The sequence below is a fragment of the Danio aesculapii genome, chromosome 17 (genome assembly GCF_903798145.1).
Source record: "Danio aesculapii chromosome 17, fDanAes4.1, whole genome shotgun sequence".
NCBI classification, from domain to species: domain Eukaryota; kingdom Metazoa; phylum Chordata; class Actinopteri; order Cypriniformes; family Danionidae; genus Danio; species Danio aesculapii.
Window position 1 is genome coordinate 38,053,916 of NC_079451.1, and position 26,917 is coordinate 38,080,832.

Below are 26,917 nucleotides of genomic sequence, written 5' to 3' on the forward strand. Positions count from 1 at the left end.
TCAGTTTATTGGACAAGCCAGTTAAGACTAAAATCCATTAACAAAATCTCTTTTTTTTAAATTCTGCTCATGATTTATTGATTTGTAAGTAATTTATGGAGACATCCTAAGGACCAAAATGAACCCATAAATCCTACAAGAGTAAGATAAGTTGCTTAAAAACACCCCTGCATAATTAAAATAAATCTATTATATGTTGGCGTTTGTATTTAAAGGCATGACATTTTCATTAAAATATCCAAAAACCACTAGAACAGTGTTATATATTTTGCTGACTTACACAACTCCAAATGTTTTGAGGAATCTTTTAATCCAGAAAAATTTGCCTTTTTTTAACAATGATTTTTTTAGAGTTTGGGATATGATAGTGGAGGACAGGCAGGAAAGCATTGGGAGCAGAGAGAGGGGAAGGATCAGCATAGGACCTTAAGCCGGGAATCAAACTCGGGTTGCCACGAGCACCATGGTGCTATATCTCTGGCACATTTTCATTGTGGTCTGCACTATTTGCTGTGCATTTCTGTATTTGTTGAGAGAGTTTGCATGCATGCGTATTGTCAAACTGATGAAAATGCTTGCTTAATTTGTTAGTGTTATTTGTATTTTCATGTGTTTTCTTAACTTGCAGTGCATTACAATCCTTTAAATAGATTTTGCAAGATAATTTAGGAAATTACCATCAGGGGCAGTTTAAAGAGCCCCTATTATGCATCAAAAAACTCTTTCAGTGTCTTATAATATGCATTTATTTTTTGCCTAATTATCCCGGCAACTCCCATATGATTTGTTCAGCGATTCATTTGTTCCCAAACCCCTCCTTAGCGTGATGCTAATCTGCACTGATTGGTCCGATGACACAGTCTGTTGTGATTGGTCGACTGCGTTCAGCATGAGACAGAGAGAAATGCCAAGTACGGCTTATCAACAAGTAGTCAGAGTGCAGAGAGTATGTGTGAGCCCAATGCAGGAGTGCATTAAAGCAATGCAGTTAAACATCAACATATTGCTCTATACTTAACCATAAGTAAAAGCAAAAACATACATTCAGTATTAATCCACACAGTGACAAAAGCTGAATTCAAGAGAGAGCCCTGAGCTCAAGGGATCCTCGGGCCCAGGGCTCTCTCCCTTTCGCAGGGCGAGGGAAGATTGAGCTCAGGTCGATCTCAAAACTCCCCCGCTGCTGAGGCTAAGGTAAGAGTAAGACATTTAGAAAAAAAGATTTAGGCTTATTTTGTCTATAATATATGGCATATTTGGATAGTGGGAGGAAACCGGGGAACCTGGGGGAAACCAACGCGGACACGGGGAGAACATGCAAACTCTGCAAAATACCCAATGGCCCAGCGAGGACCCGACGCCATTGGTATGCTTGCTGTGAGGCAACAGTGCTAGTCACTGGACCACCGTGCCGCCCATTCTGGAGAAAGGTGGAAGAAGGGGAGGAGGGAGGTTTTTTAGAGACGAAGATAGTTGTAGAAAGGAAATGAGGAGGATGATTAGAGGATCGTGATTAGCTAATGTGGGCCAGCTGGGTCAATCATGGGCACGTGCTCCTCTCGAAATTAGATTATTATTAAACTTCACCTATTTTGAAACCTGACCGCCGCACCTGTGTAGGAACTGCTGACGGTGACCATAGAAATGACAAACCGCAGTGGATCGTGAGCTCACAAACGTATTTAAATCCATAAACAAAGTGGCACGTGGTGCGTTTTTAAATGTGGTTTTAGATGAGATATTAGAATATAAAGACTTGACCAGATACAGTACAAGTGGCTACAAGTAACAAGACACAATTAAATACATAATTTGTTCCCCGTTGTAAGCATGTAGATACCTGAAGCACTCGTCAGAAAAATGGGGACACAGCACAAGGCTGGGGCTATAATGCTGAGGTATTTTTGCAAATATAAACTTCAGCTACTGACTTTTCACAGTCTCATCTTTGGGTAGCGTCTTCGCGACATGATTCAACTGGGATCTGCTACAGTGTTTGTCTTCTTCTTTTCTTTCTACAGTGTTTGTGGGCGGGACCGGGGGTTTCAATTTTCCCAGGTCTGTGTGCGGAACAAATGGGCGGGGCTTGAGTTCCATATTGACGTCATGCCGACATGGCTAAAGAGTCGTTACCATGATGATTCATTTGACCCACTCTGAGTCAACTCTTTTATAGATGAATCAATAGTTTTAAACACCGTGCACTTTCAAATTTAAACATCAGCTGGATATTTCACTACACTTAGAGCTGTGCTACACACTGAATGGAAGGTCATTTTCAAAAACCCATAATAGGGGCTCTTAAACACTAATAACTAGTTCACTTTAATCTGAAATCATTAAATAACATCTAGTCTGGTTCATACCTGTTAACCCTCCCTTTTTTTCAGGATTCTCCTGTATTTTACAGTTCTATCTCGATATCATCCCGTAAAGGTATTTTCCTGTATTTCTCCCGTATTTCCAGTCTTTCTCTGAAGGGTGGCAAATAAACATTAAAGAGCCGAGCCTCCCTGTACGCAACCCATACCGCCGAACCACTAGGGGCCGCCCCTTGCTCTTAAATGTGAATCTTTTCTGTGCTTTTGCTTTGTTTAGGCATGAAAACACTTTAAAATAAATAGAAAAACGGCACGATTCCCTTTACTTTTCATTACAGGTGCCGTCTCCCCTTCATATGCAATCCTCAAAACAGTCATATAGTGGTGCATGACTGTCAGCTGACGTGCTCCATAGTGATAAATAGACGCTGTTTCCCAAACGGATTCTGTACACGTGATTTGAAGCGGAGTGAAAGTCTGGGTTTTGGGTTTGTGTTTAAACAGACATAAACACATAATTAATAATAATAATAATAATTACATCTAAAGATGTTGATCTTGGTGGGGGTTTTTTTAAACACAACTAATTTTGTCCTAAATGAGTATAAAAAGTTAGGAAAGCAATCAAATGCTTTTATTATGACATTAGATCTGTGCATTTTTAAAGTGACACCTGCTATTGAATGTAATCAAACAAATAAATCCAAATAAATAAGAGCTTCATTCGTTGCTCTTTAATCAAAATGTGTAAGTTATACCGTGAAGATTAATGAGATTTGATTCTATTTCATTATAATAGCTATAAATTATAATAATCTGAACTGTTTGCTAATGAATTTTCTGCTAAAGTATACTATTTTTTTATCAACAATAACAATAATATTATTGACCGTTTAACTGTTTTTTTTACAATGAAACAGCTCCAAATGAACATATTTTGTAATTTCGGGATTTTAAAAAAATGGTAGGGGGTGGGGGGGGGGGGGGGGGGGGGGGCGGGGGGTATCCCTTATTATGCTTATATCCCTTATTTTTACATCCCAATGTTGACAGGTATGGTCTAGTTCAGGGATGGGCAAACTCGATCCTGGAGGGCCGGTGTCCCTGCATAGTTTTGCACCAACCCTAATCAAACACACCTGCTTGTAGCTTTCTAGTGATCTTGAAGACACTAATTAGGGTGTTCAGGTGTGTTTGATTAGTGTTGGAGCAAAACTCTGCAGGGACACCGGCCCTCCAGGATCGAGTTTGCCCATGCCTGGTCTAGTTCCTTCTATTGATTATTTAAGTTTGATTATTTTTTATACTGTATCTCAGAACACATGAAGTATGCTTTAAAATGCTATTTTACTCATGTTAGGATCGCTTCAAAGAGGATTAATCAGTGACCTCAAAGTTATATTACACACTACACAATGTAATATCCGAAAAAGTAAAACGGGGACAATTTAAAGGTATATTTCAAGCAATAAAGACAATATCTCACCCCAATTTGGATCAAATATGTTATTTTCCAAGACTTTTTTTTTATAAATATGTGTTTTAAAAGTGAATACTTGAATGTAAAGTTTTGGGTGAACTGTCTCTTTAAGATCATTAAGGAGAAATACTGCTGAGCTCAGCAAATAGCTTCATTTCACTCCACATTAAACTTCACGGAGCACCAGAAGTGAGTGGAGCAGTATTGACCACTTTTCCCTGGGTGAGAAATGAAGGAATGAGTGTTTGGGGGATTGTGAAAAAGAAGAGTGAAGGGTGGAAATGTATATGAGCAATGTTCATTAGAGAGTCTTTTGTCAGTGCGCGCTGGTAATGCATGTTGATGGGTGTTTGGTGATGTGTGGCATCAGCTAATCTCCCCACAGACCGGCAGCTGTTTCCTGCTAGTCATCCGCTGGTGCTCTGGCCGGGGCTCAGAGATAAACCTCACTGATCACTGCATCCTCCCTGTGCGTCACAAAACAACTGGAAACATGGTTAGATCTTAGGCTTTATGTAATTACTGTGAAAACTCCCGTAAGATTAAACAGGCCACACGGTTGTTCATGAGTATCCAATCTTCATTACCATCGTTGATGGTAATCGCAGTGGATAGCGTTCATTAGCATGAGTGTAATTGAGTAAATCCTGTGTCAACATTTCCAGCTCACATTTCATCCCAAAATCAAACAAACAAAAATGTTATCTAGCTTATTTTAAGACTATTATTTTGAGTGTGTATATTAAACATGTTTAGTTTAGTTTAGTTTATACATTCATTCCTTCATTTTCTTTCGGCTTAGTCTCTTTTTTCGTCAGAGATTGCCACAGCAAAATGAACCGCCAACTTATCCAGCATATGTTTTACACAACGCATGCCATCCAACTGCAACCCATTATTTTGAAACATTCATACACACTCATTCACACACATCCCCTACGGCCAATGTAGTTTATTCAATTCACCTATAGCGCATGTCTTTTTACTGTGGGGGAAACTGGAGAACCCGGAGGAAACTCACATGAACACGGGGAGAACATGCAGACTCCACACAGAAATGTCAACTGACCCTGGGCTCGAACCAGCGACCTTCTTGCTGTGAGGCAGTGATGCTACCCACTGAGGCAGCGTGTCCACCCAAGTTTACTTTTAATTATCATTATTCTAAGGGTGCTTTGACACCTGCCTCATTGTTTGGTTAAAACATACTAGAGTTTGTTTGCCTTTTGGTGTGGTTCATTTGGGCAGGTGTGAAAGCAGGAATTGTACTTGGGTGCACTTCAAAATTGGACCAAATAACCATACTAAGATCTGCTCAAAAAAGGTGGTCTTTCTAGGCATGCTTTCAAACAAACCTGGGGCAGTTTGCTTAAGGTGAGAACGTGAATTGACTGCAAACTAACCAAAATGCTCCGACATGCATTCTGGGATGAGAAAATTTTTTTGACACTTTATAACAATTAGGGAAGTTTGCTTACAAATGTGGAGTTGTGAGGTGGTCCTAATATTACCAAAATAGTACATTTGTGCATTAACATGTACTACCTACAAATTCATAATGAACAAATCTCACAGAACTGTGGCCAAATAATTATGCATATACAGTGCTTAGCATATATTAGTACACCCTTCACAAATCTCTCTTTTAAATTCATATTTTAATTGGAAGCTATAATATATTTGTGCATATACATTAGATTAGTCAGTACTGAAGCCAAATATGGAGCTTATCTTACAAAATAAGTTACGATAACAGTCCAAAAACTAGTAGAGCTAAATTCATGTTACAAAAAATATTAAATATAAATTTTAAAAAGAGGAAAAATCAAGAGAAGCAAAAAAATTGAAAAATTTTGTTGAAATTTTGTAGTTTGTAATTTTATTTGCAAAATTTTGCTTGAACTTAATTGTATTATCTTTCAATTTCTGAATATGTTTGGTGGCTAAAATATTATTCTAATAAATATATCTGTTTAATAGATCTGTTTTGCTCAAATGCACTGTCTATATTCACCGAGGAATGGATAAAAATATTCATTTTCAAAATGGAGTGTACTTAATTATGCTGAGCACTGTACTTATGCAAATGCAAGCAGGTTGAAACAAGTTACTGGAGTGGCTCACGAATGAAAAGTGAACATATCATTCGGAATCAATGGTCTGAATTAATAGTCCTCGTACACACACCATTAAAAAGCACTGCACATGTGAGAGATAAAGATCCTGTCAACATGGGAAACACTGAAAGCTTCTTAACAACAAATCACGTTGACACCTCATTGCCTCTATTCATAGAACTAGAAAGTGCTGAAGTGAGTCAAAGCTTTTCAATGTCTTTATCTGATCAGCGATGCAGTAAATGTTTCGAACAGCGTTATAATTCTTGGTACTGCAACTGCAATCACCTGAGCTTGACTGTAAAGTCTGTTTTTTGCTCATTTGAACTGAGGTTTGCTCGAGCTGAATGGAAGCCAGATCGAGATCTGTGTCCTTCTTCTCACACTCCCACAGGGTGCACATCAGACCCTGCTCTCTTGTCTAAATATGCACATACTATGAAATTTATCTGTAGTTCCCACAACCATCCCATTTCAAACTTCAGTAAGTGAAACTATCTTTCTACTTAAATAAACAGAACTGGTTTTGTGTTTTGGAAAAGACTTTCATTTCATCTATCATCTCTTGAGCCACACAGTCAACATACTTGTTGTATGTGAGGTGCATTGACGTTGCACTTCTCCCAGGTAGCATTTACCTTAGATTTTAAATCAATTTGTTGACTTAAAAAAAGTAAACCTAATGCCTTAAAATGATCAATGTCACTTCCCCGGCTCGTTCCTGCTCAACCAAACAACGTTCTCCCTCACAAACCACCTCCATCCAATCCCGTGAACCTTCACCAGACTACTAATGACTTGCACCTGTTCCCCATTACCCAAGGACACTATAAAGACCCACCTTCTTGGTTCACTCTTCGGCCAGTATTGAAGTCAGATGATTGTCTTCACCTTTGCTCCTCCGTCTTCTCACCTTCTTCGATGGATATTCCTTATGAGTCTTCGAGTCCTTCATTCTGATCAAGGGAAGTGATTATTCTTATCTGATGTTTACTAGATCTATTATCACTCTGATGAACTGTGTGCTTGTATACTGATCAACTGATGATCATTGTATGCTTACTGATCCTTATCATCGATCTAGTGGAAAGCTTACACTAGTGTAGTGTTTACCAGAAGATTAAACTAGATCTACTAGATGAACTGTATCTGTATACTCACCTGCTGTATCTACTGAGAGTGAGCTCAAATGCTTACACTTGTGTTGTGTTTACCAGAAGATCCACCACCTACTAGATGAACTGTGTTGGTATACTCTCCTGCTGTGTCTATTGAGAGCGAACTTCTAGTGAGATCGAATGCTACAACTGTTGCCACTCGTATTGCTGTGTCTGAAGATCACAACCGCATATACATCAACCCATTGATCTCCCTTCTTGTGAAAAGATAACCACCTTTGTCTTCCTTGTCTACCAGCGTGACAATTAAGTAGATAAACTACAGTTGAAGTCAGAATTTTAAGCCCTCCTATATGTATATGTATATGTATATGTATGTATATATATATATATATATATATATATATATATATATATATATATATGTATATGTATGTGTATATATATATATATATATATATATATATATATATATGTATATGTGTATATATATATATATATATATATATATATGTATATATATATATATATATATATGTATATGTGTATATATATATATATATATATATATATATATATATATATATATATATATATATATATATATATGTATATATATGTAGCCCTAAGTAATAGAAACTGTCAACCCCCCCATCTTTTTTTTTGTTTGTTTGGTTACCTATTTAATTTCATCTAATCCAGGAATAATGTAGTCTTTTATAACAATGCATGTGTATTCCAGAAGTAAAGTGTGGTATTTATCCCTGTAAAACTCAAGTTCACCAGGAGGGGGCACCCACGTTTCTCTCTATGTGTCGGTAGCTGAATCACAAGGAAGCAGTAGTCAGTGTTTGGTTAGCTGTATAAACTAAGCTGTAGAAACTGGACTGCTGAGTGATGGAGTGAAGTTTCAGGTGTTGCCTTTTCTCAGTGATATCAGTGTTACAGATGAGGAACTTATACAAAAAGTGGATGAGGCAGCAAAAGTTGAGAGTGAGAGACAAGAAAAACGTAAAAGATCCACTACTGGTAAAACTCCTAAAGTGCAAGAGCTCATCACAGACTCTCAAGCAAAGTCCACATCTGCTCAGAGCTCTGTAACACCTAGGAATTCTAACCCAACAGCTGCAATAAAAGCTGTAAAAGGTAATGAGTCTAAACCTGACACCCTGAGTGCACATCAGATATTGGAAGAACTTCGCAGAGAAATGAAACAAATGTTTCAGGCTGTAATGGAAGCAAACCCCTGTCTCCCTCATCAAAAACAAAGAATGAAAGGCTGCGAAAAATGCAGAGAGAAGGAAACAGGTGAGCACTGTTTGCACTGTTTTAAGTGTGGGCAGGAAGGGCACTTTTCTCATGGATGCAGAGCAACTTCGGGAAACGAGCAGGGACTACTGGGACGGGGCCAGCAGTAGTCCAAGAACAGGTGGCCCAAAATGAGCAACCACCACACAGCACAGTCCTGCAACTAGCTACAGACTGTGAAGAAACAGCAGCTGGTGCCCCACAAGCAGAAAGTATGGTTAACTACATACCACCTCAGTACCATCCACAGTTGGTAAGCCTTGTGGGAAACAGATGTGTAGTGGACTGTGTGATGGACAATGGCTCAGTCCAGCATATTGAATGAGCCCTGGCGACTAAACCACCTTTCTTACACCGTTGTCAGTCCAATTACAGAGTTATTGGAAGATGAAACACTAACAGTTCCTGCTACCAATGACACTCCCGTTCCATATATTGGCTGGATTGAAGTTAGTTTCAAATTAGACGGTTACCCCGCCACAACAAGTGATTTACAAGTGCCAATACTGGTGTCAAGTGACCCAGCAGTCGCCAGTGATCCTATAATTGGCTATAATGTCATTGAGACTATTATAAATATAAACAAGGGAATGACTAAAGGTGGGAAATGGCAATTGGCGCAGAAAGTGAGTAAAGCTTTTGCAATAACAATGGAAACTGCTCGTCAGGTTGTCCAGTTAATGCAGAATGGTGAGCCAGAAACTGGTGTAGTTCGCACTAGTGAAAAAAAGTGTTCTTACCAGCCAATCAAGTCACCACAGTCTACATAAGAGCACATGTGAGTTCACAAGCCCAAGGCCAGCAAATGTTCTTTTTATCTGATGTGCTTAATCCTCTACCAGAAGGTTTGACCTGCAATAATGGATTGGTACAGATCCCAAACAAAAGAGCACCATACATACCAATATCTGTGGCCAACACTTCAGATCGCAACATTTGTCTGGACCGCCATAGTGTGATTGGATACCTGGAACCTGTCAAGGCCGTATATATGGCACCTGTGCAAACAGAAGGAGGATATATTGGTGGTCATGGACCACTTTACAAGGTTTGCACAGGCCTATGCGACGAGAAATAAAGCTGCCAGAACAGTAGCCGATAAGATCTTTAATGACTTCGCACTCAAGTTCGGTTTCCCAAGCAGATTACATCACGGTATGGGCAAAGAGTTTGAAAATCAGCTGATGGCCCGCTTGAAGAAACTCTCTGGCATCCAGGGCTCGCACACGATACCATACCATTCCCAGGGTAACGGGCAGGTGGAAAGGTTTAACCGCACCCTGTTGTCAATGCTGCGCACCCTGGAGGAAAAAGAGAAGAAGGACTGGAAAGAGTCGCTTGCTGAAGTTGTCCACGCGTACAACTGCACAAAGAACGAGGCAACAGGTTATGTGCCTTACTACCTAATCTTTGGACGTTCTCCTCGCCAGAGTTCAATGTCAAAAACAACAACGACCAGAGTAACACCTCTGACGATGAATATGGCTGCACCTATCGTTGGAATCTCAGACAAACATGGCAGAAATCGGGTTTTCTGAATCCTCTGGCAAAACCTTTCCAGCGACAGCGGCAGAATCCTCAGCACCATAAAGAGGATGTGCCACTACAAAGCGAAGAGGATGTGCCATTACAAAGCAAAGAGGATGTGCCACTACAATGCGAAGAGGATGTGCCACTACAAATTCAGAGACCTGATTTGAGTTTTGCCAGGCATAATGATTCAGGGGCAGACTCTTTAGCTTCGACACCAATAGTGCAACCGATAGTAAAGCAACGCCCACAGAGACTGAGACATCAGCCTGTGGTACTGAGTCATGATACATTGGGTGAACCATCTTTGGTTCCACGGAAATGCCAGGTAATTGAGTATAAGGTAGAACAAACTAAGGGTTACTGGAGGCCTTGGATGGCTGAGGTGTTTTAAGAGATGCTTTGATGGTTCTCAGAAATGTCAGGAGACGTTTAATGTTGTCGGGGAGAGTGTAGCCTTAAGTGATAGAAACTGTCAACCCCCCATCTTTTTTTGTTTGTTTAACTAGTTAATTTCATCTCATCCAGGAATAATGTAGTCTTCTATAACAATGCATGTGTATTCCAGAAGTAAAGTGTGATATTTATCCCTGTAAAACTCGGGTTCACCAGGAGGGGGCACCCACGTTTCTCTCTATGTGTCGGTAGCTGAATCACAAGGAAGCAGTAGTCAGTGTATGGTTAGCTGTATGGCAGACACATCTAGCGTGTTCCTTAAACAAACGGTGCTTTCCTGTGTGTTTCAACAGAAATAAATGTGTTGCCACAAGAACGGACTTCGTCTTCTTCTTGAAAGTGTAACATATATAACCCCCCACCCAATTTCCATTTAATGGAAAGAAGATTTTCCTCAACACATTTCTAAACCTAATAGTTTTAATAGCTTATTTATTTTATCTTTGCCATGATGACAGTAAATAATATTTGACTAGCTATTTTTCAAGACACTAGTATTCAGCTTAAAATGCTTTGTGAACGCTTAACTAGGTTAACTATATAGGCAAGTAGGGGTAATTAGGCGAGTTATTGTATAATGGTTTGTTCTGTAGACAATCGAAATAAAATATTGCTTAAGGGGGCTAATAATATTGACCTTAAAACGGTTTTTAAAAAACGAAACTTATTTTGTTCTAGTCGAAATAAAACAAAGAAAAAATATTTAAAAAAAGAAAAAATATTATCTGACATAAAGTGAAAATTTCCTCGCTCTGTTAAACATCATTCGGGAAATATTTAAAAAAGGAAAAAATATATTTAAAGTAGGGCTAATAACTTTGACTTCAACTGTATATGCATAATAAATCAATTTAACACTTCCAAGTTACAAAAGGTTTGCTCAGATTTGTAATGTAAAGTCATTGTTGCTTTTAAGTCAATGAGTACTCAGTAAAGCAACTAATCATTTTTAAAAGTGCATGTAACATCTGATAATAATAATAAAAACATCCTAAAGTCTTCTGAATCTTCTAAACACCTTTTTAACATCCTAATGTTGACATCTAATAGATGTCCTCCAAATGTAAAAACAGACATCTAATTACTGTCTATTATATGTGCTCTCAGAGTTACAGTATATCCCATAGCATTAACTTAATTCATAGTGAAACTCAAATAAAAAATGGAATGCTTAGAGAGAGGATGAATCAAATAGTTTGTAAAATGTCAGTTAGGCCAGGGATTACCACTTTTTTTCTGTGAGTTGAACTCCTTTAGCCTGATTGAATATTTACTTGAATAGTTTATGTGCTTCAACAATTGCCAAACGTCACATGGCATGCAGGCAAATACTTTTTAAAATAGCATTTTTAAAATAGGGCAGCATGATGGCACAGTGGGTAGCTCACTTGGCATTTCTGTGTGGAGTTTGCAAGTTCTCCTGGTGTTCGCATGCATTTCGGCCAGGTGATCCGGTTTCCCCCCAAGTGCAAAGACATGCGCTATAGGTAGATTGGGTAAACTAAAATTGTCCATAGCATATGTGTGTGAATAAGAGTGCATGGATGTTTCCCAGTGATAGGTTGCAGCAGGAAGGGCATCAGCTGCGTAAAACATATGCTGGATAAATTGGCGGTTCATTCCGCTGTGGCGACCCTAGATTAATAAAGGGACTAAGCTAAAAAGAAAATGAATGAACAAATGAGTTTTTAATTTGAAGAGTTTGGAGTTTGGATTAGGTCTTTTTCATGTTTATCTTGAGTAATTTCACTAAAATGTACAGGATTGCATCTGCATTTATTTTTATATTATATTCAGATTTTTAATCATTATTTGGTTTTCACTCAGTTTTTTCACAAACTCTCTGAGTTCACAAACCCCAGCTTGAATCAACAGGAATCATGGTCTAGATTCAAAAAATATTTCTCTCTATATTTGACTAAAGTAATGTAATTGCAATCAAATACATGTTTTGCTTATGGCAGTTTTAACTAATCATCATAAACTGATTTAATATGTTTATCTTTGAATGGCTGCCTCATTAAGTGCACTCTTGTTGCCAATTTCTCATATTTTAAGTCTGCATTGTATACATATTTAAGCTTGACTGATCCAGTTTTTGTAGAAAACAAACTGGCAGCTGCAGATCACAATATTTTGTTTATTTCTATAAGATGAATCATATAATGAAGTAAGCACACTATAACAAATGATATGATCAATTAGTTCTGACAGCATATGTTTTTAAGTCATTGTAACTTATTAAACTAAGTTATTCATGTTATAACTTTTAAGTTACACAAGCTGTTTTAAGTCAGTTTAACATAATATAAGTTCAATGGACTCATAAGGTTAATTTGATTCAGCTTAAAAATTGAAGGCAACCAGGATTTTTTTTTACAGTGCATATAATGGATCAGGTTCTAGTTTGCTGTTTATTTTTGCAAAATATGGCAACACACAGAAAATCCACACTCAAAAAAATATTTTGCTGCTTGTTCAAACTACTTATTCATAATAAGCTGAATCAACACAATTGTTGAGGGTTTTATGCGATAACTTAATTGTTTTATGTTTAATCAACTTAAATTTGTAAAAAACAATTAAGTTAACTTAATCGATTTGTGTTGAGACAACGTGAAGGAATTGTGTGGAACCCAGCATATTTTACATTGCAGACTTAAATTTCTACACTATAAAAAAATACTGGGTTCCACACAATCAGTTTGTGTTGAAACAACATAAAGGAATTAAGTTCACTTATTAGTTTTTTTTTTTTTTTTTACAAATTTAACATAAATTATTAATTAAATTGAACATAAAGCAATTAAGTTGTTCAATTAAAAAAGTTAGCTCATTTAAAATAAGTAGTTTGATAAAATAGCAAACGTAATTTTTTGAGTGTACATGATTTCTTGCAGCACACAAAATGCAGATTAATATATCTATATCATTATAAGAGCTAACAACAAATCTGGTTGTCACCATTTTTTTAAAGTAATCTAGTTGTGGAACGGGACCGTGTGCAACAAATGCATTTCAGTTCAACCTACAGTATATGACCTCAAGAAGAGTATGCATGGTTTCTTCTTTTTTTATGACATGATTGTTGAGCATGTTGGGGCAAAAATCTGAAATGACTTCTTTTTAGCATTCATATCATAGAACTTGAATGTAATCTTTTATCCAAAAGGCGTATATACCTTCAAAACAAAACCCTTAAAGCTGTCAAACAAAGCTTTGACAAGACAACACTCAAACTTTGCATTTACAGTACATATTTTAATTACATTTTCTTACATTCAAACCAAATTGCTTCCCAAATTCAAATCCAGCAACTTAACTGTATTTTAACAAACAATCTTGCCCCAGGCTCTCATCTATTATCGATTTCCTCCTTTATGCAGTTCATGTAAATGGCTATGATGTGAATACAATACATTTAACAGACAATGTCACAACAATTCTAGATGAATTACTGTACATGCACAGACATCATATTATATCAGAAGTACATTCAAGAGCCTCGAAGGCACAGAAAAACAGGTATCTTGACACAAAAAACAGGTCTGTAGTAGCTATTCAACAGCATCACGCATGTCGTCATGCTTACATGCTTATACTGTAATTATGTACAATTATGTACAGTCGTATTCTCTCACATGAAAGAAATGATTAACACTGAATCACGTCAGCCTACGTATGAAGACACATATATGTCACTATTGTGGCAACATAAATTAAAGCACAATAAATATATTGATTAGATAAATACACGCATACATGTAGCTTTAAAAGAACTGCTCGAGTTGCAGAAAATCGCATCACATGATTCACTCGACAGCAAAAGAGTCCAAAGTGACGGACTAGGATTAGGAAAATGTGCCTTTTCAACTTTGACCTGAAAAAGCACAACCCTGGTAAAACTGGAAAACCAGTGATCATGATAGCTTCAGGACAGTTTCTGTGTCGCTAAAAAACTGGAAAATCCTCTATGATTGAACGCCTACTAAACATGCCTTAAACGTTTATCAAGTTTTTCTTCTGCCGATTGCAGTTAATGGGGCTCCCGGTCCCAAAACAATTATTGTAGGGGTTGAGGGAACATACTGTGTCCCTTTGACCTCACGGTCTTCAGGGGTTTCTGAATCTGCTTTGAGATTAAAAAAAAACAAACAGATCACCGCCGAAACAGCAGACTATTCCATGAAGATGTTTTTCTAGAGTGATCAGATAGATAGATGGATGGATAGAAAGTGGATTACTTACAAAAAGTAATCTGTGACTACAAATAATGGATGGATGGATGGATGGATGATGGATGGATGCATGGACAGATGGATGGTGGATTACTTACAAATTGGAATCTGTGACTGATTACAAATGACATAGACAGATGGATGGATGGATGAATGGATAGATAGTGGATTACTTACAAATAGTAATCTGTGACTGATTACAAATGATGGATGGATGGATGGATGGATGGATGGATGGATGGATAGTGCTGAGTGGATTTCTTACCAATTGCAATTGTGACTGATTACAAATGATAGCTAGATGGATTGAAGAATGAATGGATGCATGGCTAGAAAGAAAGTTAGTGCTGAGTGGTTTACTTACAAATTGTAATCTGTGGCTGATTACAAATGACATAATAAAAATAGTTATCTGCAACTTTTATAGGTCATGTATTTTTATCTTGAATCGTAGATTACATCTGGATTACTTTTGGATTACCTTTCATTTCTGGTCTATTAACTAAGCATAGATTCTGACCGAATGAATTGACATGACTTTTACAAGGCATAATCTAAATTACAACAATTGATTTTATTTAGATCTGAAAATATGAATAAAAAAAGTGTTAGGATGAAACAATTATTTACTGCCATTGCCTGAGAACATCTTGTAATCTTTCTGTAATCTCATATTTACTATTTCTAATTCTTTAATCCATAAAAGTACAGTAAAAAGTAACTGTAATCTGTAGTTTGAATATGTAATCCAGATTAGATTACATGTAATCAGTTACTTTCCAGCACTAAAGAATAACACTCACTCTCCTTTGCTTTTCTTTGGCTTAATCACTGCTTTATCAGGGGTCACCACAGTGGATTGAACCGCCACTAAAGAACACTGTAAGTAAAACCGAATTTGAAACTCTGTCAAAGAACTTATTTAAAACCTCAGTGAGCCTTTTCTGCCAAAAAAAACAATGCTTTTAATTTGAATTCTCCAGTTCATCATCGCTTCAGATCATCTGAACAGACTTGCTGAGGTGTGTGGTCTCCACTGAGTTGGGTTGGTAAAGCTCAGTTTGACCTGCTGGATTCTTGGAAATGGATGTTTTGAAGAGTGAGTTTCTGGAGGGCATGAAGGTGGTTTTACACAACGCTCCCCAAAGGAAGCGCAGGACCGAGGGGCTGAGGATGATGAACACCCAGGGGTCAATGATGGAGTTGACAGAGATAAACCGCAGAGCTATGAGATCAGTCTTTCTGTTTTTTCCAGGATTTCCCATGGAGTTGATGTACACACGGATCTGAAGAGAAGAAGAAGAAGGTCATTTAGAGGCATCATCCAACATTAAACACAGATGGTATTTTGACAGATGAACCTGTCATTCAGCATTTTTTTTTATATTCTGAGTACAGTGTGAGATTTACCAAAACAAACCAGGGAGGCATGAAGGTATGCACATACTGTATGCATTTTCAAAAATAATGTATTAAATGTCAAGCAGAAATATTTATATTTCAAGACGATTAGATCAGATTTCACTTCACTAGATAGATAGATGCAAAGGGAGACATTGGCTTTTACAGAGTTAGCTTAGCAAAGCCTACAGTGAACGAAGTTTGGGGACTACAAAAAATACATCCGGGTTAATGACATTACAAATGCTTCAGGATACGTGTATTCACCACACACCCTGTGCAGCAAAGGGGCATGGCCAGAGGCGTTGTAATGTTATAGCAGAGAAAGCTAAAATACCATCCAAACGCTGCTATTTTCACAGAGCTTCCTCTGTTTCTGTGTTTGGGCTTCCAAAGGACACGACACAAAGAGAGAAGTGCTTACAGTTTAATTTTAATTATGTTCCAGAGAATTATAAAAAAGAAATAGCTAGCATTTGACAAAGGAGAACCTCCAGAATCTTTCCCAGTTCAGTGCTGGATTCAGCTAAAAACTCCTCAAAGAAGGAACAGCTCCCACCATAACAGAGGAAGCTATGGATTGTGAGCCGCAACCAGCAACTATTTTTATTTGTTATAATTGATGTATGCATAGTGTCTAGCGTTAACGGTATGTTGTAGTGAGGACGTAAACAAGGATGTGAACAACAGAAAATGCTGTTTGGCACGGATAAAAATTTAGCTTCAAATTCATATTTATCCATCAAACTGCTATAAACACCTACACTCTTCAGCAGCGCTGCAGCATCTCTCTATGCAGCAGTTTTCCCTGCGTTCTACACCTCAAATAATTAACTCGCAAAAGATATGTGAACGTTTTATATTACTTGCATATGCTTCTTTCGAATATATGTGAAAGACACTTGCCAGATTTTATTTTAGAGAGCAGAAGTGAGGTTCAACTGTGTCCTCTTCATTTTCTGTCTGATTCAGGCTCAAACTGATACGGCTAACAGCTACTCTGACTGACAGTATATACACAGCGGAGGCACAGCACGTGCTATTAAAGGCCTGGCACTTCCTTGTGACGCGGAGGTGACCCGTGAATCACAGCACATTATATTAGCTGACCAATCAGAGCCTCTTGAGGGTGGGCCTTTTGACGGAACTAGGAAATATGACAGCTGTTTTCATGTTAGCTGAAATATGAGTATTTCATTTTCATGAGTAGCTGAATATAATCAAAGTAAGATATATGAAAAAATAACATGATTTTTTACAAATGACGCATGAGCACACATCGCTTTGCATCTTATAAACACAACCAAGCCTTAAAAATACACTGTGGACCACCTCTTTAATAACAATATCCCAAATATATATTCAATATAGATAGATAGATAGATAGATAGATAGATAGATAGATAGATAGATAGATAGATAGATAGATAGATAGATAGATAGATAGATAGATAGATAGATAGATAGATAGATAGATAGATAGATAGATAGATAGATAGAGTGAGCAAGCTAAATCATAGGCTAAATCAAGTATGTTGTCTGCCAGCTGTTAGCATTAGCTGTAATGAAAGCATTGTGGTGAGATTATGTGGAGCCTCAGTATGTTGTCTGGTCCTAAGTATAGTTTTGCATTAAGGATTTAATAATTAATGTTGCTTTTCCACATCCCACAAATCAAATCTAATCTGTTTAGTGCGAAACCATTATATTTGTCAATGCGTTTCTACCAGCTTACTTATCACTATTAATGACAGCAACAGGGATATGTTTCATCTCACACACAAGATAATGTGCATAAATCATATTACTTCTCATCAATGAGTTATTACTCTAACATTACATAAGACTTTAAAAGGCAGGAGACAGTCATTTCCCACACTGATTGCAGTATTTGAATGCGTGCTATTTCAGTTGGCACACAGTTTTGTGGGCAACTAAGATTTTAAGTGTGCTTAAAAGTAACCATGGTAAAACCCAGATTTGCACTTTCCATCACCCGTGGAAGGAGTCATGAGTATATAATCCACTCTCTAGATGTTTTCACTCCAGAGTTCCCATGACTCATATTTAACACTATAAAAACTTGAAATCATTTCACACTTTCAGTTTAGATCATAACTATTTCATCATTCCACACTTTTACATATTAACAACAAACAGTGTAGAGCAGAAATATCTTAAATTAAAGTTTTGATGCTTCTGCTCATAATATTTTATTACATAAGCCTTTGTTTTGTTCTCTGTCGTTTTTATCACTAAATGATAGTACACTTAGGCTAGCTACTAGGTTAACAGTTTCATATCATCTCAGTTATGAAAAGCTTCTTAAGAGGATCTATTGCTAACTTTAACATTAGGTTATAATGTAGTTTTTCCTGGTAATAGGAACCAGGATACATTCCGTTTTGTACTTGTAATTTTCACATTATTGTATTGTCACCTTTGAATGCTTTGAATGACGATTCTGATACATTTGAATAAATAAATAAATAAATAAATAAATAAATAAATAAATAAATAAATAAATAAATAAATAAATAAATAAATGTGTTTCTGTACGAATTTGTCATAAATGCTCTACAAAGTTAAAAGTTGAAGGAATGCCCCTGCACGATTAAACCAAAAATCTATTACGACTTTCGTGACAAGAGTGAAGTCTTAAAACAAACGGAAAAGTTAAAAACGTATGTATATATTGCAGCGCTGATAATGTTGTCCAATCACACACGATTCTGTTGAGTTTATGAATACAATGGCCAATCAAAGTCATTAGAATAGACACCGCTGAAAACAGTGGAGTTGTTTTGGAGTGAGGGCGCTTCAACTGACTGGACTTGAGCATTTTTCACTCGCGAATTCTCTCTTCATCAACAAACTGCCGATATGATGTAAGTAACAGATCTTTATCGAACTTAAAAAAGGCTACAACTAGCTAGATTTACATAAAAAACTATAACTAGAGGTCATAGTCGCACATGTTTGTTTGTGTAACCAAATTATGACGCAAATCTAGCCTAACTGGCAATTCATTTTATATCTTCTATCTACGTTAGTATCTCAATCATTGCAAAACGAAGAGGATTAATCAACAATACAGATCTTTTCGTAGTATTTTGCAGTCCTACAGTGTACAGACTTAATTCTTTTTTAAAACATCTTACAGTCTCAAACTACTAAAATGCCAATAAAAGTTACTTAGCTGATCTGCAGTGTTGAATTTTTTAACATTAAAACCAAATGATGTATGGCATTTCATTTTAAAATCTATGTTAGTAGACAAATCATTGCAATATGAAGAGATTTAATAAGCAATACGGATCTTTTCGTGGTTTTGTGAAGTTCTACAGTGTACAGACTTATTTCTTTCTTACTTAATCAATAATATCTTGACACAAACTACTAAAATGCCAATAAAAGTGTTAATCTGCAGTGTTAAATTTTCAACATAAAAAAAAATCGACAGAGCAGAGAAAAAGCTCCCATAATGCAGTTCACAACTGTAAATAAACAGAAAACACCAATGTAATGCTGCGTCCCAATTCGCATACTTGTACTACACCCAAAAAGTATGTACTTTTTTTGAGAAGGAAAAGTTTATACTTTTGAGTGTGCAACAGAAGAGTATGCAAGCTTTAGGATATACTCCCTCTTTAACAGATCGTTGTGTTAGTTATGCCCCCTGTCAATCATCCACACACCATCCACATTTCTGTTGTATTTAATTTCCTACCCTATTGGAGAAGCAGCAGCAGGTTAATCTTAGTCTTTCATGCAGAGAAATCTCCTCAGGTCTTTGGGTAACTATGCATTCAGACGTTTTGACGTCCAAACACGTCTTTATATAAGTTCAGTATTGTTGTTGCAGATGAAACATAACACAGATAATGCGATTTAGTTATTTTCCAGTGGGCTAGATATTGACTAACAGTCATTCAAACATCTTTACCGAAGTCACTTTACTTGACGGTTGGTCTCGCGCGGCCATCATGTTTGTAGTTTATTTACACTTTTCACCCGCGTTTGTAGTTCTATTTAAACACATTACATATCTATTTTCAAATACTGATTAGAACGCATAGTATGCGGATTGGGACGCAGCACATATCACAAAATACTGAATCTACAGATATATACAGTGTAACATTAACTGAAAATTAGTTAAAAGTATATTTCATCATCAACAAACTGCCGATATGATGTAAGTTACAGATCTTTATCAAAAGTAAAAAGCCTACAACTAACTAGATTTACATAAAAAAATATAACTAGAGGTCATAGTCGCACATGTTTGTTTGTGTAATCAAATGATCTCGTTTTATATCTTCTATTCTACGTTAGTAAAATAATCATTGCAATATGAATAAAATTAATCAACAGTATTGATCCTTTTACAGTGTAATACGTTCATGTTTTAAATATATAACTTATATTAAGATTTTAACAGGACAAAGGTTTTAACAGGTAAGTTAGGATGTTTCATAATAGCCTAATTGGTAGGTTTAAAGAATTAAGAATTATTAAAATTATTATATGAAGACAATAAAATAAGGCAATTGTTAAACTACACTTTCAGTTGATTAAAAATACTGCTTAAAGAAAAAGTTAATTACTTCAGGTAAAACTATTAGTTTGATTGGACATAAAGTTTCATACGTTTTTTTAGTGCAAATAAACCTTCAAAAATAGTAAACAGTAAAGTTTAGTTACAAACAAACTAACAAAAATCGTAATCCCCATAAATCTGAAGGAGGCAATTATTATTATAAAATGATACTGGTTATAATGCATCACCAGACTGGAGCCCTCCATCATTACATTTACCTGCTTCCATAATCAGTGGTCTGCTGGGATGTCAAATTATATTACTTATAATTTATGCTGAAATCCAATTGTCACTAATAAATTCAATTCAAAGCAGTGAATCAGTGATATGTTTGCAACGAACTCTGAGTCAGAAGGAGCCACAAGTATACTGAACTTTAATACGTTAATGTCCTTTGCCTACGGTTGATCATTTTAAATAATTAACCAGGCCGGTATTGTTCCAGATCACTGAAGGGTGAGTGAGGGGTGTTCGCGTCTGCTTTCAGGTACACTACATTAAAAAAACAGACTGTCAGCAAGAGTGTTTATGCGTGACAACCTCAAGAATTAATAATACACTCCAAGAAAAACATACTCCAGCTATCTGAATCTCACAGGGATCTGTTGTTGTTGGTGAACAAGTTCTGAGATGAGATGATTATCAGCTTTTTGTCATGTGACACCAAGATCTTGGGATGGCTGCACTAAAACACAAGATCTCAGTTTGCTGTAGTGTTATTTGCGTAATGCTTTTGTGCACAGATAATATTGTTTAAGTGGAGTTTTGCGTCATGAAAATCAGCTTCTCCAAGGCGGATCAAAACTTTTTTCATTTTGTTTTTGTCAATGAACCATGCAGTAACTAAGTATGTGGTTACTTAGAAACCAAAACATCCCCTTGCACAATAAATTAAGTTTAATATAAAATATAAATTCTAAATATATTCTGTAATTTATCTGAAGGTTTCTGTCTATCTATCTATCTATCTATCTATCTATCTATCTATCTATCTATCTATCTATCTATCTATCTATCTATCTATCTATCTATCTATCCATCCATCCATCCATCCATCCATCCATCCATCCATCCATCCATCCATCCATCCATCCATCCATCCATCCATCCATCCATCCATCCATCCATCCATCCATCCATCCATCCATCCATCCATCCATCCATCCATCCATCCATCCATCCATCCATCCATCCATCCATCCATCCATCCATCGTATCATGGGACAGATAGGAAAGGCGTGTGATTAAAATATTTTGGCATTTTAAAAAGAATTATTTAATATTGTTGCTTTTCTATTTGCTATTTGGGATCTTGTTATTAATATCAGGGTATCTGCGGGGTGTTAAAAGACTTAAAGTGTCTTAATTTTCAAAAAACAATTTTTATGCCTTAAAAAGTCTTAAATCCATTGAAAAATTGCGTTGAAGGTCTTAAATCATTTTTAATGGGTCTTCATTTTCCTACTGTATGTCCATGTAAAGCTATACCCATTCGAGCCACCTATCTAATCACTAAAAATATATTTGAAGAAAAGTTTTAAGAAACGTTTGTTTGTTAACTCTATTTCCTTACAGTGACATAATGTTTTTTTAAGGTTTTAACTTGGCCATTTTAAAAATCTTCAGCATTTGGTCTTGAAATTTCATTCATTATTGTCTTAAAATGGTCTTAAAAAGTCTTAAATTTGACTTGGAATCTATATAAACCCTGTAATATAAACACTTACACTTTCATTTATATAAATATTGTTTATGTTTTTTTTTTGTTTCACAGTAGCCTATCTAATTTGTATTGTTTGTCTAACACAACATCTAACAGTTTTCCGCATTTGGTGATTAATGTAATTATTTATGCTTTTGAATTGCCTTATGAGATCTTAATCTTTCCTCCAACAGCTTACGATGTTAAAAAGTTTGAAAAGTGACTCTTGTTGACATTTTTAAAGTGATATATTGTCTGTTTTGGTGTTGTAAATTACAGTACAAAAACCTGGTAACAAACTGCCAGTATTGATTCCGTTATTTTAAAGACTTATTTCTATCTATTCAATTTCTTAAATAATATCTTGCCTCAAATTACTAAAATGTCTATAAAAGTCACTTCCTTAATCTGGAGTATTGACTTTTCAACAACAAAAGTCGACAGAGCAGAAATAAAACTCCCATAATGCATATACAGAAAACACCATGTGAGCCTCAAAATACGGAAACTCCTAATTAACGGATATTTTTTACAGTGTAACATAAAATGAAAATTAGTTGAAAGTATATTAATTTAAAAATGCACAATTAATAATACTAATGTAGTTAATTACTTTAACAACAAATTTAAATGATTAGAAGATAAAACTATTCAATCTACTAATAAAACCTACATTAGCTGCTCAATACTACAGAAATAACCCTGGTGAAATATTATATTTTCAGCATTTACAAAATACTTTATTAATGCCTAAGGGAAATTTTGCATATCGATTCATCTGGAAATGCAGAAATTACTTGATTGTTAACATTTAGAAAATTACAAATTACACTTAAAATCATAGATATAAGCCCTCATTTTCAGATATTTCCCAAATGATGTTTAACAAAGCAAGGAATTTTTCACGATATTTCTTAAAATATTTTTTCTTTTGGAGAAAGTCTTATTTGTTTTATTTTGGCTAAAATAAAAGCAGTTTTTATTTTTTTTAAACCATTTTACGGTCAATATTATTAGCCCTCTTAAGCAATATTTTTTTCCAATTATCTCTACGGGACAAACCATTGTTATACAATGACTTGCCTAGTTAACCTAACTTGCCTAATTAACCTAATTAAGTTAAGCCTTTAAATGTCACTTTAAGCTGAATACTAGTGTCTTGAAAAATATCTAGTAAAATATTATTTACTGTCATCATGACAAGAATAAAAGAAATCAGTTATTAGAAATGAGTTATTAAAACTATTATGTTTATAAATGTGTTGAAATAATCTCTTCGTAAACAGAAATTGGGGGGAAAATATACAGGGGGGATAATAATTCAACTGTAGTTATTTTCTATCCTTACAATCACATACAATAAATCTTACCATTAACGGCAGGGAACAAATGACGAAGATGACAGTCATGAAGACGAGAAGAATGAGATGTTCCACCTCCTCTGCCCACGAGAAGTACCTCCTGTCCCTTTTGCTCCTGGTCTGCACTGATCTCCGGTTCATCTTGCGCCTCCGGTACATCAGCACCAGATGATAAACCACAAAACAGTTGCACGCCACTATAATGATCACAATAAATAGTATCACCGTGGCATAAACATTGGCATACGCTCGGTCTTCGATCTCCTCTGGATTCATGGCAATGAAACACCAAGTCCCAGGACAATATTGCACATATTTCCCAAACCCCGCAAACGGCATCAGGCAAAACAGAAAGCAGGCTAGATAAATGCAAGGGATGGTGATGTAACCGCAGCGTTTAGTGATGTGCCTCCCGTAGTAGTATGGATACCCGATGGAGATGCATCTTTCCAGTGCCATCGCCAGGAGGACAGAAAGCGTGGCCAAACTGAAGAAAGTCATGGCAAATCCGAAATACTTACAAACCGCATGAGTCTCGCTCATCCCAACCAGTGTGGTGTTAGTCAAATACGCTGTTTGCACTACAGGACTGATTAAGCAGGTTCCCGTTAGATCCGTAATAACCAAAGTGGTCACCAACAAGTGGAAAAGAGACTGCCGCTGCCGGTTCTTCTCTTTCCTCCTCCGAAACTCCAGAAGAATCAGCGCAAGCACATTCCCGAGCGCTCCAGCTGCAAACATCATAGCGCTGATGGCTGGACCCCCGTTCTGCTCCACATTCACACTGTCACTACAGGTCCCATTATCAGTGCCCATTCCTGCAGTTGGATTCAATCAAAACTCCTACTTGGAAGTTTCTCTTTAAGACGTCGGCATGTTTGAGAGCATGCAAAACTCCATTCAGATCATCCCTTCCTGATGCAAATTTCTGAAATTCTCAAAGGTGGTTCATCTTCAGGCTGAATGTGGTGTGCTTCTGAAAGCCTCCGGAGTCACGCAGACTTGCCTCTTTGCCTGCCCCATGCTCTCCAGGCAGAGAGGCGGTTGAGAATGCACTATGAGCCATGAGTTCCTCTGCTGAATGAGCCGTTGGTTGGTGAAACAACGTCATTGTCTTGACCCCACCTTCAACACACTCCCACACACGCAGTCACACACACATATGCTGATCCAGACACAGAGATGAGAAATTTGAGCTTCCTTAAAAGCGTAGAGAAATTGTTTCCTGACTGTTTGGGATCCCAAAGAGCCCTACGGTGTGTGTGTTCTACTACTACTGTGGCTGTTATAGTTGCATACTATAGTAATCGGATTAAATGGCCTCTTAACGGTTACTTGTGATTTACGTGACTAAATTTGTTTTTAGAGAAAATGTTTTTTTAATTCTACAGATCAAGATAATAATGAGCTATCATTGAATTGGCACTTAAAATGGCAGTCATGAAAGTGACTACAACTACAAAAATTGGAATAAAAGTATTATATAAACAATAGACATAATTTCAAAACAAAAAGAAAGACTAATACATTTCTAAAACTTTAAAGGGCACCTGTTTTCCCTTTTTTTTTTGTCTTTTGTGTCTCTAGAATGTCTGTAAAGGTTTAGCTCAAAACCCCCATCAGATTATTTATTACACCTTTCAAAACATTGGATTTTCTGCTCTAAACTCAATGTAGCTGTTTTTGTTGCTTGTGCCGTTAATGCTAGTTCTCCACACCCATCGTTCCCACGTGTGCCTCAATCTTCGCCTCGGCTGTGTCAGATAAACATCACAGTGACAGACATGAAGGAAGCAGATCTCCCATAACGTTTGTGAGAAATACTACAGTAAGAACTTTCCCAATGATTATTTGATGTATTTGTTGTGGAGTTAATTCAAGCCTTTCTGCAATGATGATACACACACAATGTTGTTACAAAGTTCACGCACACACACAGCACGCGCGCTTAACTTTGCACTGTTTTTGCACGGCAAATATGACAGGATACACTTTAATATCCACTGCTGTATGGATCTCTATTATCTTAATGTACAAAATAAAACTGATTTAACGTCCACAAACTGGGATTGAATCGTCTTCATTTAAAATTGTACTGACATGCGGCTGTGGTGATAAAGTGAAAAAGATGGTAAAATTGCTGTAATTCATTACAAACATGCACTGTTTTAAAACGTTTTAAGCTTGTAAAACTCACTCTTGATCACATTTGATGAGGATTGATGATCACAGAGAGCTGAACAAATCTTTCAATCCCAGTTGCTTTGCACACGTCCTGTCTTGTTGATATGATTATATGCGTTAAAATGGAGACATGTTAATACGTGGCTGTCAATCAATTCGGGGTCGGGGAAACTGCACTCCTATGTCACGTTGCAGTTGGCCTCAAAATGGGAGGGATTTGGATCTTATTTTAAAAATAGGACATTTAAAAAAAAGAGACTTATTGACTTTATATCAACCCAATATGACTGTGGACACACTAGACCTACACACAGTCCTCTCCAAACAGCTCCCAAAAGATGATTTTCATCATAGCTGCCCTTTAACTAAAATTTTAATGGAAGAAAATCTAAATAAATTGTAAAAATACCACCAAAGAATTCTTTGAATTTCTTAAAATATTTAATTATAATTAATAAATAACATAATTTTAATTAATGCATTAATTAATATGACAATTACAAAAGGTGATAAAACTGATCAAATAAATACATTTGTTCTGAAAAGTTTAGATTATTTAAGTCTTATCCATTGAAAACCTTATGAAAGAAAACCCAAAAATACTTCTCAGAAAAAAACACAGTTGTCTAGCTAAAATATTTTTTTTACTGCCCTAGCTCTCTTCTTTAGTTTCACATAATAAACCAGCTATCTCTCTCTTTAACAGTCCTTTGTGAGTGCTGAGAGATGTTTTTAAGGTTGGGCTGTGTGGATCTAAGCTCAAGCATGTTGCTACGCGTTGAACTGTTGCCAGAGGGGATTTTTGTACTCTTTTATTTAAGGGTTCTGGTCCTTTCTGCACAATGAGTGTTTTAGGATAGAATGGGACCGCTTGCATATATATATATATATATATATATATATATATATATATATATATATATATATATATATATATATATATATATATATATATATATATATATATATATATAATATATATATATATATATATATATATATATATATATATATATATATATATATATATATATATATATATAGCTAATTAGCTAATTTTGTGTTATATATACATATAACATGAAACATTAGGAGAAA

General features: G+C 36.2%; 1 protein-coding gene across 1 annotated transcript; it reads right to left on the minus strand.

The window, feature by feature from the left end:
- Window positions 1-13,570: 13,570 nt before the first annotated feature.
- On the minus strand, window positions 13,571-24,725 carry ptger2a (prostaglandin E receptor 2a (subtype EP2)). Its single transcript, XM_056477472.1, has 2 exons — window positions 23,645-24,725; window positions 13,571-15,854 (listed from the first exon to the last, which is right to left on the minus strand). The coding sequence occupies exons 1-2, from the start codon at window positions 24,449-24,451 to the stop codon at window positions 15,564-15,566; spliced, it is 1,098 nt and encodes a 365-aa protein (XP_056333447.1). The 5' UTR covers window positions 24,452-24,725; the 3' UTR covers window positions 13,571-15,563.
- Between the last annotated feature and the right edge of the window lie 2,192 nt (window positions 24,726-26,917).

What these genes read in the sequence shown, in the direction of transcription:
- ptger2a (XM_056477472.1), bottom strand. Translation starts at nt 24,451, where the DNA reads ATGGGCACTGATAATGGGACCTGTAGTGACAGTGTGAATGTGGAGCAG. An exon ending in TTTGTTCCCTGCCGTTAATG is followed by an intron (nt 15,855 to 23,644) that starts GTAAGATTTATT and finishes TCTTCTCTTCAG; the next exon opens with ATCCGTGTGTACATCAACTC.